We start from the raw sequence: 18,213 nt of genomic DNA on the forward strand, positions 1-18,213 counted from the left end.
TTTTTAAACCATTTGAAGTCATCCTTATAAATTATAACTATGTTTATGTGTTAATACACGACAAACCCAGAATGGAAAATGTCAAGCAAAGAAAACTTGATAGTCTCTGGAAAGTCCACCGTAACTGACAGGCAATGCAATTCCACAGAAAGACATCGAACAAAGTATTTCAAACACCAAGGTTTATTTATCAAAACACCTTATAGAACAAAGGCAATGACAGGTGAAGCATCACAGAAAATAAAATGTTAAAATTTGGTCTCTAAAAAAAAAATCAAGTACATTTTAGCAAAAACTAAAACACTTTCACTGTGACAACTAACAAAACTAAAAAAAACATTTGTCACCCTTACAAATATCTAAGTGGATATGATAAGAAAATGCTGATGGGCAAAACCGATCATAAAGGGCATTTGGACACGAGGAACTAGATGAATGGAAGACGCAACAGACAGATCGTTTATGCATTTCTATCGATTCTAACATCGATTTCTCTGCCGTTCAGCCGGTAGCCGTTCATGGTCCTGCAGACGCGCTCGGCAGTTTCTGGGGTGTCGAAGCGAACCACGCCGCAGCCCTTAGACTTGCCGTTCTCCATCTTGATATCAGCATACTGAACCATGCCTGCAGATGGAAGCGAGAGAACTAGTTAGAAGTCATCTTTAAAAAAAGCTTACATCAATATCATATTTGCAATCGAGGAGTATTCTTACCACATGTGTTGAAGGTATCCTTCAGCATCTTCCAGTTGAAGTCGAAGGGCAGCTGAAGAACAAAAAACAAATTGATATTAAAAATCAGACGCAAGATGCTTATTTGTATTACTTGCACTATTTTATCTGTTTTGTTATGTTGCACGTTTGAAGGAGGCTGTGACCTAAGATTTACATTGATATATCTACACATGAAAATAAAAGCCTTGAATCTTAAAAGAAGAAGAAGTGAATTAGGCCAAACTACAGTTCATTAGAATCGAGTTTATAGCCAGGTGCTTTTACACAAACATAAGAAAATAAGTTGTAAGAAAAGGTCAGGTGAAGACTTACATTTCTGACAAAGATCTGGCATCCCTTCCTGATGTTGTTGTTGTTGTTGTTGCCTCCACCAGCTCCAGGACCTCCAGCTCCTCCGAAGGAGTTCCCTCCGAACCCACGCTCCAAGTCTGCAGAGCGATCAAACTGCCCGCCCACGCTGCCGGACCCCATGCGCTCCATGCCGCCGGAGTTCATGCGGTCCATGCCGCCGGAGGGGAAGCGGTCGATTCCTCCAGTGGAGCCGATGCGGTCGAAGCTGGTGGGCATTCTGTCGATGCCGGTGTTGCTCATGCGATCCATTCCCATCGGGGAGCTGAAGTCCAGGCCAGAACCCATGCGATCCAATCCGGAGGGGCCAAGGCGATCAAACCCAGCCGGGCCCAGGCGGTCCATGCTGGAACTCATGCGGTCCAGGCCGGGTCCGAGCCGGTCCATACTGGGTCCCAGACGATCCATCCCTGAGCCCATGCGGTCGAACCCAGAGCCGATCCTTTCCAGGTCAGACCCGCGCTCCATCCTGTCCATGCCTCCTCCCATGCGCTCCATGCCGCCTCCCATGCGCTCCATGCCGCCTCCCATGCGCTCCATGCCAGAACTCATGCGGTCCATACCCTGGGAGTTTCCTTTTAAAAAGAGACCAAAAAGGGGGAAAACAGTTAAAATCTACTGTCTGAGCCGAGCATTGCACCTGATGATCAGAGGAGCTAGAGGGAATATTTAACAAGATCCTAAAAAATAAATACTAACCCATTCCTCTTTCAAACGACTCTCCAAAATTATTGCGAGACATTCCCATATCATTCCGCCCAAACTCCCTCTCAAAAGCACCACCAATCCCACGCTCCATCTCTGACAATGCAAGAGATTAAACCATTAGAAACGACCAGAAAACCGCGAAATAGTTCCACGCTGGCTTGAGAGGGATTAACGCGTTCCCTTACCGTTAGCCCTGCCCATCCCGGAAGAACCGAAACGCTCCATGTTGTTCATTCCTCCAAAGTTGTCCATTCCTGGAACAGATTGGAAGTCTTAATGCCAAACGGCAGAAAAACAACGAAAACGATGAAAAGCTGATGCCTTAATGATATACGAGTATGGGAGCTTAAAACAAAAACATTATGAATTATACATTTTTCATTTTGCCAAGCACTCTAATATGTTGTGATAATGATGTTGTTCATGTGTCCGCGTACAATTATTTCAGGGGCTTCAATTAAACTATGAATTGTTGTTCAATTATATAAAAAGGTAGCGGTAGTATTGAAAACATTATGGACCACACTACTAAAAAACCTTCAGGACATACCTCCCCCACCACTGCCGCCTCCCATACGACCGCCCATGTTGCCGAAGCCCATTCCATCCATTCCTACAAGTGACAAGAGAGATGATTATCTACTGATTCCAAGGGTATCTTTTATTTATAAGGGTTTAACAAAATAATACTTCAGCTAGTTACCTCCAGGGCCCATGTTGCCCATTCCTCCACCACCACCACCTCCGCCTCCTCCTCCTCTGTTCAGTTGGGTCGCATCAATGGGCTGGCCATTAGGTCCCAGACCCAGACCAATACCACTCAGGCCACCTGGGCAGAGAAAATGCAAAATGTGATTACATTTTTCGCGGAACTAAAGGGGATCCAAATGTAGACGTGGAAAATAAACGGCAGCGGTTGGACCACTGCGTCAACATGTCAACTTTCTAGATAGAAATGTTGCATCGTTCTTTTTTGTTGGTTAAAAATATCAGAAAACTGAGCTTTCTTTTTTGTCATGTGTTCACTTCATTCACTGAACAAACAAATGTGATAAGTGGCAGAACCAAGGACACTTTTAGGTTTATTGTTAGCACACTTATAACAATTCAAGTTTTATTTATATAGCACATTTATAAACGATTTTTGGTCGAGCCTAAGTGCTGTACATATAATAAAAAATACAATATGAATTAACGTACAATATGAAACCCTTGCTAAACTAACCCAGTAAGTATCTCAGGATATGTTTGTGAGGTTAGTTATTTCAACAAGGTGTATTTACTCGATACAAAGCTATATCACAGGTGAAAGTCAGCACAAAACAGAAGTACACTTTCAAGGACAACACGTTTTTAATACTCAACCATTCTACCCTCCATTTAAAACAATGTCTTTATGTTTTTTATCTGAGTGAAGAAAGCTACGTTTCTACTTACGGGGGAGAGCAGAAGAAGCTCTCTCAGGTGGTCCAAAATCTTTGGGCAGGGATTTCTCATCCTGACAAAAGCATACAGACAGATTTAGACTTTATACTTCAATCATAGATATATACTTTATTAATCCCAAATTGGGAAATATTTAATGTGCTTCAATCAAAGTACATTAGGGGTTGAGGAACATACCAGTTTGACGTGCATCAGTCTGTTGAATAAAAGCTGTCCATTGAACATAGCTGTGAAATCATTAAGGAAAAGCCCACCAGAGACCTTTTGCCACAACGTGATTCTAATGAATAAACATTTCATGCATACACAGAGATCACAATCCAACAGTTTTAGAAAGGATACAGACAGCTTGGACTGCTTCAATGGGCATATCGAATGTGACTGTGCCCATGCCTCTGCTTTTCCCATCCTTGTCCTCCAGGATGTCGGCCCTCACCACGATGCCTGCCATGCTGAAAACCTCCTTCAGCTTCTTCCAGCCCACTTTGTAGTCCAGCTGCAGGGACAAAGGACCATTTAAGAGTGAGTTTTATCCGTAGACAAGAGGCGCTTTCACACCAAGTACTTTGCCGTACTTAGCTCATGAGAACTCTTTAGTTCTGATGAGCTAAAGAGCAGATCGCGTTCACACCTGAATAAGTCTCTGGGGGTGGATTAGGCAAATTAAGCCGCTGACGTCACTTCTTCTTCTTCTGCTTTGGGTTTACTGGCAGGCCGCAAACAACTTCACGGCGTATACTGCCACCCGAAGTCCCCGGAGTTGGGGTAAATCGCCAAAATGCCGACACCTCCTCATCACTCCCATGTTTTCTTTTGTGTTGCCATAACTTAGTCTCTCTCAGTTTGTGCACTGGGCTAATGTTAATGCTAATAATGCTAAGAAAATAAAATGGCGACTTCAAAAACTTTTTGGGAGCTCTCTAGCAGGGACTGAAAAGGTTCTCATGAACTAAGTTTGGAACTATACTGAGAAAAGTACTCAGGTGTGAAAGCGCCTAAGGATGAAAATACAAGGTTTCTCTTTTCGCAATGACACATTTCAAATATTATGTTTATTTTTGGGAAAACTCACATTAGCCACAAAGACAGTGCTGCCAATCCTGCCGGCCTGGAGACCGTGGATGACCTCGTTGGGGATGTTGGGGTTGTTCATCAGGCTAGGAGGAATGTTAACGTTGCCATTTCCTGGTCCTGGGCCCATTCGATCCATGTTAATGCGATCCATTCCCCCCATTACTCCCATGCCTCCCATATTGCCCATTCCCCCCATTCCACCATGGCCTCCTGGATGTCCTCCACCTTGAGTCTTGTTGATTTCTCTCTGAGCAATCACACCATCAGGGTCCTACAAATAGAGCAAGAAAATATCAAAGGTCGTGGAAATCGGCAGCTGCCATTTAGATTTGTTTTTCTTGCTTTGACATACCTCTTTCACTTTAAGGGGACGTCCATTGAGATTGTGCTTGTTGACTTTCTCCACGGCTTTCTTCATCAGCTCTTCGGTCCTGAACTCAACAACACTGGAAGGAAAGTAAAGTACATCCCGTCAGAAAAATCCGTAAAATCCTAGCACTTTATTTCTGATTTGTCAATTTAAATCGGATTGTAAAAACATCCATTTTGTTAATCTGAGAAGCACAAACAATTTAAATTAAATACATAAATGGATGGATTACTTACGCGCAACCCTTTTTGATCCAAGACATAGGGACAGGACGCACCCAAAGGAGTAAAGAATGCAAATTAGCAAAGGCAATGGTTGAATAAAATAAATGTTTTGAAAAATAAAGAATTCATGCACAACAAAAAGTACATCATTCAGGCTTACCGTCTTGGCCACAAATCTGTACCATCAAATACATTTGTAAGACTTCACATTTTACACAATACAAACACGTCTGTTGAATATATAACAGTATTTTTCCAACTTCCAAAGGGCCGGAAATCCACAGGATTCCCTACGACTAAGATAATGGAGGGAACGATTCCAGAAAGCAGTTCTAGTTTTATTTAACAACCCTGTAACAGCCTTGTAACAACCTCTTCCAGACTAGACTCCTTTAGTTCATGAGGAGCAAATCCAGCAACCAAAGGGATACTGCAATACCACAGGATTGGCTACAAAGAAAGCTGAAGTCCTTTTATAGGAGCATTAACCCTCGGGATGACCTCAAGTCATCGAGTGCCACAGACGACACCGGATAAAACACGCCTGCGGGACGTCAACATCTCACACACTCCACCAGGTTTCTGAAGCTTAACCATTCCCAACAATGAATACAAAGACACCAAAAGGTGACAAACACAGGTTTGTCTAGGATTATTCATGTTTTTATTTGTATGTATTTGCACTTACCCTCGATTTGCCTTCTGTGTCCATTAAGTGTTCCACGTACGTTACCTCACCCACTACAAATCAGATTCCAGAGACGACACACACCAAGGGGAGAGAAGCCGAGAGAACAATGGGGGTTTAGAGCGGAAACACAAGTAGGGCGGCTGGTCACAGTGAGCTCAGACGGCCAGTCCTGCGCCTTTCCCCAGCACCTCAGCAGCAGCACAATATGGTACAGGTCTACAAAAGGCAAGCTTGGTTCTTTTCAAAAAAGTGAAGACTTCTTAGCCTGTCCTTGTTGGAATTCTCCTGAAGCACAAGAAGCAATAGACTGAGGACAACAACAGTTGAAATGGCCATCAGCCTTCCTATTTGGATGTAATGCCGCGAACACCACCTTCTACCTAAGATAATTGACCCACTAATTTCAAGTAGGCAACACCTTTTCAATGTCTCCGTCCATTTCATTGCAAACCTGTGCGTACTTTGTCAAATGTCGCCATTTTAAAAACATCAGGTACAATGCATCTTTACAGTCGCCCATCAACTGAGGTCAAAGAGGAACATAAAGCTAGAAAACTAACCATAATCTTAACGAAGGTAATCTCTAAGGGGAAATTGGTCCTTTTCCTTAAAACGCACAATATCAGAATTTTGTTTTGGCGTCGCCCACAGTGCCCTGTCCCTTCTTTCCAGATCTCAGGTCTGTTCAACAAATGGACATCAGTGATCAAACCTCTAGAGACAAGGACAGTGCATAAGAAGTTGCTTCATTTTGTAGACCTGTACCCCAAAGAAATCCCCAACGCATGGCCGTGTTTGGCACAACATCGAGGTCTGCTGAGAAAACATTTGCTTGTCAAGGTCATACCTAAAAGAGAAAATGCAATTTAACTCCACAGTCAGTTGTCACAGAAAGGCACTCCTTCTGAAAAAGGGTTGTGCCTTGTACACACATGCTTTAACTTCAAGTAAATGCATATTTATGCATTACTTAAAATACATATTCCACTTTCCAATACCCCATAACTACAAGTACTTGAGACATGAGTAACGGCACATGTAATCCATGTTCTCAGAGAACTTGAAATTGACTGCATCCAAAATATTATTGTTTTACTTGGCTCCATTTTTTTAAACTTATTTATAAAACATGAGCTCAGACTTTCACAGTTGATAACATGTTGCAACAGAGCAAATACATTTAGATACAGAAATGTTCTTTCATGGATTTCTGTGAGAACTCAATATTCCACTTATGATCCCAACTATTCCATTTCCACGGTAATGGACCGGATTGACACATGTACAACTCACTTCACAAAGATCACAATAGGTTTTAGTAATCTCGGGAGAGATTAAATGTTCAGTCAAACATCCAGGTTTGCAGCTCTTGTGCAAGTCTGCAGCAACTCCTAATTGACGGACAAATGAGGGGAACCTCGTCCAAAACCTTGGTTCCAGATAACTCTTCACAAGATCTCACGCCGCATTGTACAACTTAAAGGTTCTGCACAAAATCTCCAAAAAACCTCAAAGCTGCAGTGGTCAAACGAAATTGACCCTGGATGCTGCCTCTTTAATTATGTCCAAATGGACAGAGTCCACCCCTTATCTAAACACCTTACCTTTCTCTTTCATCAAGTCTTTGAGGGCCTGCCATTTGACGTCGTATGGGATGTTGCTGACGAAAACCCTGTATCGCTTGTTCACGTTTCCATAGGGTTCGAAGCGACCACCTCCACCTCTCTTCTGGGGTCTCTCCTTCCTGCCTGAATTGAGCTCAAGCTTGATTTTTCCATTCACTTCGCTGTATAAAGAGGACAGTAAGATAGTGAGTAAAACAAGCTTTTACACCTGAAAGGTACAGAATTGAGCACGATCAGATTATGGGAGTGAATTCACAAATGAAAAAGGACATAAAAGAGATTAACACAATAGCTGCAGACATAGGTCAGGTACATGTTTTAAACAGTTACAAATAAAATGTTAACTACGCGGCACCATTTTGACTTTTGCTGAAAATGAGGCCACTGGTGTTACCAAATCTAACCAATAGAGGGCCAAGGGGGATTATCCTCATCCTGATGTAATAATCCTCTTCAAACTTGATTTTAAAAAGGTGATAAAGGCTAGTGGAAATAAAACCTAACCGGGCAAATAATTGTATTTCTTTGAATCCCATTTCACAATTGCCGGAGTTATGATGATAAACTACAATAGTTTTCTACCGGGACAATTCCTTATCAGCCGCATGGCAAGGCCGCTCTTTGACTAAAGTGCTCCTGGCTCTATAACGTTATTTATTTTACGGCGGTTTATCAAAGTTTAAAGAGTTAACAATAGTTTGTCTTTTAAAAACTGAAGTTATTAGCTAGCTAAATAAATGCTAACGCTTAATTACTGCACATAGCGTTAAATGGAAATAATCTTCTTCCGGTAAATAGACGGGTCCCAAACACGCCTCCAAACAACGTTGTAACACACATAACGACAAAGTTTAGACGTTTTAAGTGTATCAAAGTTTAATTTGCTCAAAAAGATTCAATCAAGAAGGGATAGTTTTTATTGAATACTGGAAGTATTTGTAGACCTCCCCGTGGATTTTAATCATTGGGGCTAACAAGCTAGCATTAGCTGCTAGGAGCCAACAAAGGACCCTCGATGAATGGAACTAGTTATTGATGAAAACTGGAACTACGACATGCAAAACAAGTTATTAGCAGAGGCCAAAAAAAGTGCTAGGGCTGAATTACAGCACATAGTAAATGGGAGGAATTTTCCAGTAAAAACGGGGGTCGTCAACATGTGCGGTTAGGACTTGTTCAAAGTGCCTTAAATGAATTTGCTCACAAATGTGCAAACCAAAGGGATAGTTCTTCTTTAATACTGGAATAAAGACATCCGTGTGTATCTGAATCACTACGGCTCACTATCTAGCATTAGCTGCTAAGAGCCAACAAAGGACCCTAGATGGATGAACCTGGATAAATCCTGGATGAATTAACTCACCCCGGCGGTGGCTGCTGCTGCGCCGGCGGCGGCTGCTGGACTGCTTTCTCGGTCACCGTAATGCTTTCGGCCTGCTCGGTGGACATCTTCTTTTTGCAGTCTGGAGTCTTTTCAAATTAAATAATGTAATAGAAGACTAGCGTTGTTGATTTTAACGAGTCAATAACCGATCACCACTGCGACACCAACAACCGAAAATGGCGGAGAAAGAGCAGGTTGGAATTTAAAAAGATGGGATGGAAGCGTCTACATCCGATTTTTTACTTTCAAAGTAAGAGTCCTTGCAAATCACAATGGAGATTTTCAGAATAAGAGTGCCCAGAAGCCGACAAATGAATATAATAATGTGATTTGTTTGCGTGTATGTTTATAGGAACATTTTCTTAGTTTGCTGATTGATAATAATGTGTGTCTCCTTTTTCATAATTTCACTTAAAATGATCCTTATCTAGTTTGCTATTAAACAACAATATAAAACATACAATTATATTCTGTACACCATAGTGTAGCATTACTGAACATTACATCCTTGAACTGAAGCATACAGACAGACTCATTTTAAAACATTTATTAGATATCTTAATATTTTATTTGTTGTATATTCATTGATGTGAGAGGCAGATAATCAGAATCCTCTTTATTGGTCAAGTATGTGTTCAGAATGTAACTTTTTTGTTTGTGTTTCCCTCAAGGTACATAATCAGATAGACATACAGGTGAAACACAGTGAATCAACTCCAAAGAGGAAAACAATGACAATGGCTAGCATAACATTTGGAGCTTGGTTTCCTGAACATGTCATTAGAAAAAACTGGACTTAATCCTCCGTTGCTTTCTCACTGACTTTTCATTTCCGTTTATTACACAACAATTACCACAGCCTCGTTAATTCCATATGAGATTGAATCAAACCACAGACCTTCAGCTTGGTAGACATCTATTTACCCCTTAAGCTAAATCCACCTGTAGAGGTTTCATCAAAATCTTAACAGTTGGGATTCTGAATTCAAAGATCATAATCGGTTTGGCTTTTTACAATATCTCAACCGCGAACTACAGAAACAAAGCAAAGCAGACCTGTACATTCGTGTACATGTCTCTCCAAAATGCACTCTGCCACGCTGGGAATCAAACCACCAACCTTCTGACTCTTACATCCACTTACCCTTTGAGCCAAAGCATCATGTTTTACTTATGTCATGTTCTGTCCTCCATACATGTGTGGTCGTTGTGTGCATAAAGGCAAAAATTCAATCGAAATCCCATCACAGCAAGACCTATAGTTAGGTGTTCATTGTTTAAAAACACATTGGTGGTCCAGAGGTTTATGCATTGGTTTTTCATGCAGCTGCTTGAGCTTCAACACCCAGGTGAGGGACATATGGTCTTCTGCTATGCTATATGTTAAATTGTCCCCTTTTTCTAACACGTGACGCCCTACAATATAATATTTTGGAAAATATTTGTATACAAAGCTACCTCTTTTAATATATGCACAGCTTTCACTGTTCGTTACAACACTGCACATTTTCTTATCCGAGTATTATGTCATCTCATACTATAGTTTTTTTGGTACATCTATATATTTCATGTAAATATTTCTCTATAATTTAATGTTAAAATAGTATTAATATATAAATGGTTTACATTTTTGGTCGTTTTTCTTACAATGTATCTTCTTTAACTGTGTTTATTACATTACATTGCATTATAAGCGTCTTTGAGTTTTTAGAAAAGCGCTATATAAGTGTCATGTATGTATTATTATTATTACATTTCATTTGGCTGACGCTTTTATGTATGCACCATATACACAAAGAAACATTTCTCGTATGTGTTAACTTACTTGGCAATACACCTGTTTCTGATTCTGCAAGTCATCATCACAACCAAATACAATAAACATAAATGCCGTTTTACAAAGGAAAATCTCTATCAAGAACATTCAAACATCAACATTGTCTGAATATTAATTTATTATAACTCCTTTTTCAGCTTCTTATTTGTTTGTTTTTATATTAAGGGCTCAACTTTCTCTTCTTATATATTTCTTAAATGTGTTTATCTTTGTAAAGTACAATCCTTATTATATTTGTCTGTTTTCTGGTCGTCCTGCAGCTCATCATTCCGGCCACAGAGGGGCAGTAGATAATTTTCACAGAGCCAAACCGGAAGTTGAAGGGACTATGAAAGTCAAACTGTAGCATGGTGAGCGTTTTCACATAACCTACAGGGAAAATGTCTTTGTACACTTTATTCAGGATAGTAACGCTATCCAAAGGTATTGCAAACAACGCCACAACGTCGCTGTGCAGAACGAGCGCTCTGAACAGAATACAGACATGTGGATATGCTAAGAAAGTTGGTGAGTAAAGAAGATAAGTGCCATGTATCTTCAGTATATCTCAATGTTTTCCAATGCATACTGTGAATTAAATGCGGTTACCAGACATCGATGTAAAGGACAGGTGTCCAGAGTGGAAAGCATTTTGTGGATAAGTGTTATGTTATTATTTGACGTTATATATCCATGTATACCATCTAAATCACATGTCTGCTCATGCTATTAAACAATTATTATCAGTGGTTATTATCTTATTATAGAAGTTATTTAAATAAGTACTGTCCTGAAGTGTAGCCATGACATACTTCTACTTAACTTGAGTAGTTCCAATATGCAACTAATTAAATTCAAGTCATATAATTCACACTTACCAGTTAATGGATACGTTTTGCATTTAAAAAACATAGATACAAACTCATGATATGCCTATATGATATGATGCAGTACTATACTACTAATCCCACTTAGTAGTATATTTATGTTCGATACTTTTAAGTATATGTTGTTGATAATAATTCAGTGCTTTTTTAAGAAACATTCTGGATTTATGATTTCCACCTGTAATAGTGTTTTCAAAAGTATATCTGATGTTACTTAAGGAAAGAATTGGAGTACTTCTTCCACCGATGAATATTATGTACAAAATCTCATTGGCTTTATTTTTCTATTTTCAAACAGCTCATATCAATAACCCTGATCGACATGTCACTGTAAAGTAAACATTACCATTTGCTGTTCTTTGCAGTGGCTAAAGTTAAAGGCAAAGGGATGATGAAACAGGATCTGCAAGGTCCCGAGGTTTGTACAGACCCCGTCAGACTCACTACTCATGCAGTAGGGGCCAACATCTTCAAGCAAGGAGAAGACCCCCAGCTGAAACCTCATGACCAATATCCAGAGTGGTGAGGAGGACACACATTTATTTTATTTCTGACACTTCTATTGCTTTCTGTCCGCATCACTTACAGCTAACCTCCTCTCCTTCAGCATTTTGTCAAATTGATGATTTCTCTATTTTCAGAGATATCCAGCAACCTTTTTTTATCGTCCATTCTAACAGGAGATAAAAACTATTTAGACCAGTCTTAGAAAAAGCGTCACCTTTCCTTTTGTTCTTTCTCTCAGGTTGTTCGAGTTGAACCTGGGAACGGCCAAAAAGCTGAACGAGATGGAGCCGGACACCTGGGAATACTGGCAGCGCCTGAGGAAGGAGAATATTTGGCGTCATAACAAACTGCAAAAAGGAAAGAAGTTTTAACTCGCACTGGACTGACTGATCACTTCTTCCTGTTCATTGGGTTGCTTCTCCCTGGACTGAATTAACTGACATAGTATACGTTCTGAGCCAGAGTTCCCGAATGCCGCTTTAAGTGTGTTGATTCAAATCATGAAGAATCTTTAATGCCACTCTGGTGACAATACCTGAAAGCTATAAAGTACAAAAATACAGGAACTTTCTGAACCAAAACGGAATAACACAAGAATGGTGACCTTGGAAATTTGAGTGGCTGACAAGCTCCATTTTGGAGTTGTTCTGGAGCTTTTACATCTTCTTCAGCAGACACCATTTGTGCAGTTGTGATGACATTTTAACATTCACATTTCATAGATTGTGTGATACAATCAAAACTCACAAACTGCGTGAAGTGAAGCTTGTGTTACATTCTTGTCAATTTCAAAAAGGTAGTTATACATTCTTGGCTTCCAGGATTATTCATTGCATTTACATAAATTGTATGTATAAAACACATGTATGTTTTTTCAGTGGTTTTTTATTCAAACCTGAAGTGTGATGGCCTGCTCATATTTTGACAACTCATGTTGATAATGTTATTTCGTTTTTTTTGCAAAGCCATTATACAAATAAAAAGGAAATATCCTGCACATTTTGCCTTGTTATTCTTTCTTCAATCAACATAGAAAAGACATTTGAAAAAACGTGTTTTATATACTTGTGTGTTCTATGCAAAAAAAAAAATACTTATTTGTAAAGTAACTTACTGGCCTTATGATGCTTTTTGGGGTTTTCCCTTTCCTGTAGTGTGTTACACTATAAATGGTTTTGTCCATGATGGTCTCCAAAGGCTAAAATCCCAACGTTCTCTCCGGCACACTCCCCCACCCGCTGCCTGAAATGCCTCCATTGGACTCCTTTGTTTACTACTGTAACATAGTGACATCACTATGTAACACTCACCGATCTATTGGCTAGTGCTCCAGCAAATTGTACGTGATAGGCTAAGGGGCGGGCCATCTCTAAGCGGTTGACCAATCACAACGGAGCCGGCCAACTAACCAATGAGGGCAGACTCACTGGTCTCTGGTTTCAGACAGAGGGTGAAAAGAGGTGCTGCAGCACAGACAGTATGAGATAAATAAAGAGCTTTTTGAACATTAAAGCATGGAGACATGTCAAGAGAGGCACAAAATACAAATATGAATTGGACCCCTTTACATTGCTAATACAATTAACTCCCTTTGGATTGTTGCATTTAAAAGTACTCAAAGTACACCTTAAATGTGCACTCGAGTAGAATACTTGAATAGAGTACTTGTGTATTATACTCCACCCAATCAAAGATATGTACTACTCCTCCTTCGTCTTCTGTAGTTAGCTTCAATAATATGATGTTGCTATGACAACACTATATGCAAATTACCGGGGATGTAATGAGGAACCGAAATCAGAGGAAGAAAGTCATCAGGGGAACAAAATCTTTCTGAACGAACGAGGGCCATGCAGCAGAAAGGTCTATTTTAATGTAAGGGCGGTCGTTCCTGCTTCACTGGACTTGTTCATCTTTGACTACTTTCTGGAAATTCGGTAAGTTTTCTTCACAACTTTGATAAATGATAATGGCGGAAGAAGCTGCACAGTGGCAGTTATTAATCGACGTCACGATGTTTAGTTTGGTGTAAATACACTTCGTAGTATCCTTTTTTTTTTGCTTTACTTTTCCGTGATTAGTTGTTTTTTTGAGTAGGATTACCATCTCCTTTCGTGGTTTTACAATTATAGGTATTTGTTATAACATGAGCTTCGATACTGTCTTTCACAACCTACAGTTTTCTGGCGTAACCTATGGGCGTAACGTGTACCCGAACGCGACTTAACTATCAAAGCACTGGTTGTTTGACTGGTGGATTTTTCGGTGTGTTAGTGGTGTTTAACGAAGATGGAAGAGGGAAAAAGCATCGGTTCCTTGACTGAACAAGTGCTGAACAGGCTGTCAAAGATGTTGGACAACTCCACCTGTGGATGGAGGCAGCTGGCAAACGCTGTGTCTGAGCAGCCGAGATTCCGCTGCAGGTGAGAGACATTGAAGGCACCACGCAACTTTTCTCTTGAAATTATAACTGACGTTTACACTTCATCCTACAGTGCAGGGAATCTTTTATACAGTTTTTCCTTATATTTGAGTTTATGGAAGTAATACTCAGTTGTTTTACTTAAGTGATATACGTTATAACCTACTATACAATTTACAGTTACAAGTACAAATGCTGCATTCAAACTTTAAATATTATTTTTAGTACTGTATTCATTATGCAAAATGCCTCAGCTCACAATAATATATATCATATTTCTGGTTTATAAACTATTGATTTGTTAATGTGTTTGTGTGCATATACTGCTGGGTTCAGTAAAGTTAACCTAATGATGTATAAGCTGATTATATATTGTATGAATAATTTCGATCTGGAAATTAACTAGTAACTAAAGATTTCAAAAATAAATGTAGTGTAAAAAGTGCCATATTATCATACATGTACAATAAGCGTTGTTGGAGGGTGTCTGAGGGGGGAGGTTTTCCTTGACTGCTTCTCTGTAACCAAACTTGATACTCATTAAACTCATTGTGCACATCCCTGCGAGTTTGTTAATTCCTCCCCTGCATTTGGCCCCACGAACTGTCCCCACCAGACTAACACTAAACCCTGTAACCCCTGCAGTGAGAGCGAGCTGACCTGCTGCTCCCTCCAGGTGCTGAGCGCTGCAGGCAGCCCGGGACGCACTCTCCTCGCTCGGCTAGCCGATCGCTCCTGCTCCCTGGACTTCCTGCTGCACTGCCTGAGGAAGATAGACCACCAGGAAGCTGTGCACTACCTCACCTACACAGGTAAAGAAGAAGTGACTGGGTGTGCAATTACATATATTACAATTTTAGGAAATACCTCTTACTATAACATCCTAGGGATTTGAACTAAACGTGGGTTTGTTTCCCAGCAGGGTTACATTTTAGACTTTTCTAAGGCTACTAGCTGTTGATATACAGTAATCCTTTAAATGTGCTTACTGTGGGGGAAACTTCTGAAGCAATTGGAGTCAGGACTCAGAGAGACACGAGGAGAGCTGGAGCTTTGTTGGCAAACACTGAACGTTTATTTGGAGCTTCGGCCGGAAGCCGAAGACATGTCACAACAAGACATGTCACGGGCCACGGTTTGACCACACGGTTGAGATGCCACAATCAATTCTGAAGAACCCTCCTGTAGCTCCAGGCTTTAACTAGTTCAGAGTGTAATAATCAACATTCTTCAATAGATAGACTAAACAGCTGAGGACACTGAATCACATTTGTTGTCGCTTATGGCTCGGGGTCATCGACACCCCGAGAAGGATGTGTTCCAGGTGTCCCACAACAATAACTATCTCTGATCGAGAGTTGCCTGGTCACAAACTGGTAACAACAACAAAATGCTGGGGCAGCCCCTGATTAGGGGAGGTAGCTGCTGCCCAAGGCTGGGCATCTGCGTCAGAGGGCAAAAGGTAAACATCTATGGAAATTATTCCCTGACACTTACCTAAATGTTAAAGATATTAGTATTAGATTGTGAGTTGATGCTTTGAATTCAGACTGAGTGTGAAAGCGTGTGTAAATGTGTTAAAGGCCACAAATTAGCAGTGTTTGAGAAGCTACTTTGAAAGCTATCAATTACTTTATACTGGAAGAAGTTGAACTACAGCAAAGCTACCCTAGAGAGAAATCTAGTTATAGTTATGATCTAGTTTGGTTAACTGAAAGAGTTGACATGAGATACAAATGTGTAACTTTAATTTTCCTAAAAATAATTAACACACAGGAAAAGTCACATGCCAGAAGAAAATGCCACTCAATGTAGCATTTGCTAAAAGTGCCTGTTTGTTCACAGGTCGTATAGAAAAAAAAACTGTGTAAAATAAATTGTCAGCTTTGTTTTGAATACAGCTGTGTGGTGGTGGCAGCTCAACTTGACAGTGAATAAGATAACATTGTTTGTAGTTTTAGGAAGTTAACTGTAAAAAAATAGCAAATATATCTAACAAATCACTATGCAATTATGAATGTAGTTGAACTATCAACAAGCTAAATTAATTTAAACTACTATTTTACTCACATGCAGTTACTTTGGAATCTTTCTCAGTGTGCGCATTTTGGTTTATAGCAGTGAAATAACTGGCAATAAATAACATTAGTGACAGCTTAGGCAAGGCAAGTTTATTTATAGCACTTTTCAACACAAGGCAATTCAAAGTGCTTTACAAAAATGAATAAAAAGTAAAGATAATAATACAGGTACATGAATAAAAGTTCTATGAATAGTTCAATTAAAAGTAGCGGCAAAAAGAAAAGTCTTCAGCCTGAATTTAAAAGCAGTAAAAGTTGCAGCGGACCTGCAGGTTTCTGGGAGTTTGTTCCAGATATTTGACAAGACCCCAAGCCAAATTCTCACATTCCTCTACCCCTAGTCTTCCCGGGAAATTATAGTTTAGTTCATTTGACACTTTTCTAACCTTTTATATTCCTTTCATCCTTCTCTTTCAATCATTTTTTTTATAACTTAGTACTTTTTTAACGCATTTCAGATATGCAACACTAAGCTGTCTGTGGCTCTTTCCTGCTGTAACGCTGCAAATTTCCCCTCTGTGGGACTAATAAAGGGATTCTGATTCTGATTCTTGATTTGGCATCCCCAGACAACAAGTTTTCCCCTGTTTTACTGTTACCCGAATCCATCTTTGACCTTTAAACCACTTTTATTTTCAATTCCCAGAATTAGGATATTTAAACCTTATCTTGATAAAGATAGCCCAGACAGCAAGTCATAACATATTTCAATACCTGTCCTGTTTCTACTTGTCTCTGTGTGTTTGGGTGCGAAAATACGTCGTTTAGCATGTCGAAAAAATGCCAAAAAAACCATGGTATTTTATGTTGAAATAAGGCACGGTATGGTGTCTAGAAACCAGGCGTAGCATAGTATGTCGTTAAAAATGACAGCCATAATATAGGATGTCGAAAAAATGCAATGTTTGTTTATGTTCGTCATAACATATTTCAATACCTGTCCTCTGTTTCCACTTGTCTCTGTGTGTGTGTGTGTGTGTGTGTGTGTGTGTGTGTGTGTGTGTGTGTGTGTGTGTGTGTGTGATAGAGGCAGAGCTGATCCAGATCACAGTGCAGCCACAGACCCAGCAGGCCACAGTGGGGGGGCGGGTGGTGTTGACCTGCAGAGCCAGCGGCCCCCCGGGACTCAGCTACCAGTGGTTCAGAGGCAAAGAGGAGGTCAGTTAAACCTCGTGTGATTATTTCATAATTAAGGATACACAAGCCTTCTTGTTAATGTAAAACAAATCTGAAATGATTTGTAATCTTATTGCTATCAGCCATGATAAACATGACATCGATATATCCTGCATCCTTAGTGATTATAAAAAGTAATGATGGAGAGATTTCATATCAAAACCTCAGTTATGTGTTATGTATTTATTGAGTTGTTTGGCTAAATGTTTAAAAGGTCTCCTATCATGCAAAATGCACTTTTTAATGTCCTTTATAAATAAATATGTGTCCCCGGTGTGTCAGAAAATAAAACACTCTCTCTTTTCCTCCGTACCCAAATCTCTAAAAACGGGGGAACAACGGAGCTGATCCAGATTTGCGTCCGATATGACGTAATATCGGAAATGTGGGCTGGCTTTACACCCACGGCCCTATCAGAAACAATGCGCGACGTGTTTTGGACGTAATATGGTCTTTGTTTACATTAGCAAACACGTTTAAATATATTTTTATATATCTGAGACCCATAATATATGCCTAAAAATAGCATGATAGGAGCTCTTTAAATGATCTTATATAGATTTTCAAGGTGGAGATGGTAAATATCATTAAGAAATTGTTTATTGTAGATNTTGTATCCTGGTAAATAGTTCTGGTCGTAAAGAACCGGGTGATTTGCTACCGTAATTTGTCGTTTGGAATACTGGCTCTCCCAGCTTGCACGCGGTTTGATTGGCTAGC

The 18,213-nt window shown here is 39.9% G+C and overlaps 3 protein-coding genes across 7 annotated transcripts; 2 read left to right on the forward strand and 1 right to left on the reverse strand.

Annotated features, from left to right (window-relative positions):
• Positions 1–165: 165 nt before the first annotated feature.
• hnrnpm (heterogeneous nuclear ribonucleoprotein M) lies at positions 166–8,803 on the reverse strand. Of its 5 annotated transcripts, none has more exons than XM_010793456.1 (16): positions 8,584–8,803; positions 7,200–7,381; positions 5,593–5,645; positions 4,917–4,924; positions 4,663–4,756; positions 4,309–4,581; positions 3,579–3,732; positions 3,414–3,463; positions 3,228–3,288; positions 2,494–2,619; positions 2,341–2,403; positions 1,976–2,044; positions 1,782–1,883; positions 1,047–1,657; positions 714–765; positions 166–624 (listed from the first exon to the last, which is right to left on the reverse strand). In XM_010793456.1, exons 1-16 carry the CDS (start codon positions 8,667–8,669, stop codon positions 461–463), a joined length of 2,148 nt encoding a protein of 715 aa, XP_010791758.1. In that variant the 5' UTR covers positions 8,670–8,803; the 3' UTR covers positions 166–460. The 5 variants fall into 5 exon arrangements, with proteins under 5 accessions (XP_010791758.1, XP_010791757.1, XP_010791761.1 ...); XM_010793455.1 differs by having other exon boundaries at positions 1,976–2,062; XM_010793459.1 differs by lacking the exon at positions 1,782–1,883 and having other exon boundaries at positions 8,584–8,802.
• Positions 8,804–10,677: 1,874 nt separating this feature from the next.
• On the forward strand, positions 10,678–12,811 carry mrpl54 (mitochondrial ribosomal protein L54). Its single transcript, XM_010793461.1, has 3 exons — positions 10,678–10,948; positions 11,673–11,829; positions 12,053–12,811. Exons 1-3 carry the CDS (start codon positions 10,822–10,824, stop codon positions 12,183–12,185), a joined length of 417 nt encoding a protein of 138 aa, XP_010791763.1. The 5' UTR covers positions 10,678–10,821; the 3' UTR covers positions 12,186–12,811.
• Positions 12,812–13,604: 793 nt separating this feature from the next.
• On the forward strand, positions 13,605–17,484 carry LOC104965282 (mucosa-associated lymphoid tissue lymphoma translocation protein 1-like). Its single transcript, XM_010794240.1, has 4 exons — positions 13,605–13,751; positions 13,994–14,237; positions 14,882–15,048; positions 17,345–17,484. Exons 2-4 carry the CDS (start codon positions 14,104–14,106, stop codon positions 17,482–17,484), a joined length of 441 nt encoding a protein of 146 aa, XP_010792542.1. The 5' UTR covers positions 13,605–13,751; positions 13,994–14,103.
• Positions 17,485–18,213: the final 729 nt, after the last annotated feature.

Source organism: Notothenia coriiceps, unplaced genomic scaffold, assembly GCF_000735185.1.
Source record: "Notothenia coriiceps isolate Sejong01 unplaced genomic scaffold, NC01 NC01_scaffold00037244, whole genome shotgun sequence".
Lineage (NCBI taxonomy): Eukaryota > Metazoa > Chordata > Actinopteri > Perciformes > Nototheniidae > Notothenia > Notothenia coriiceps.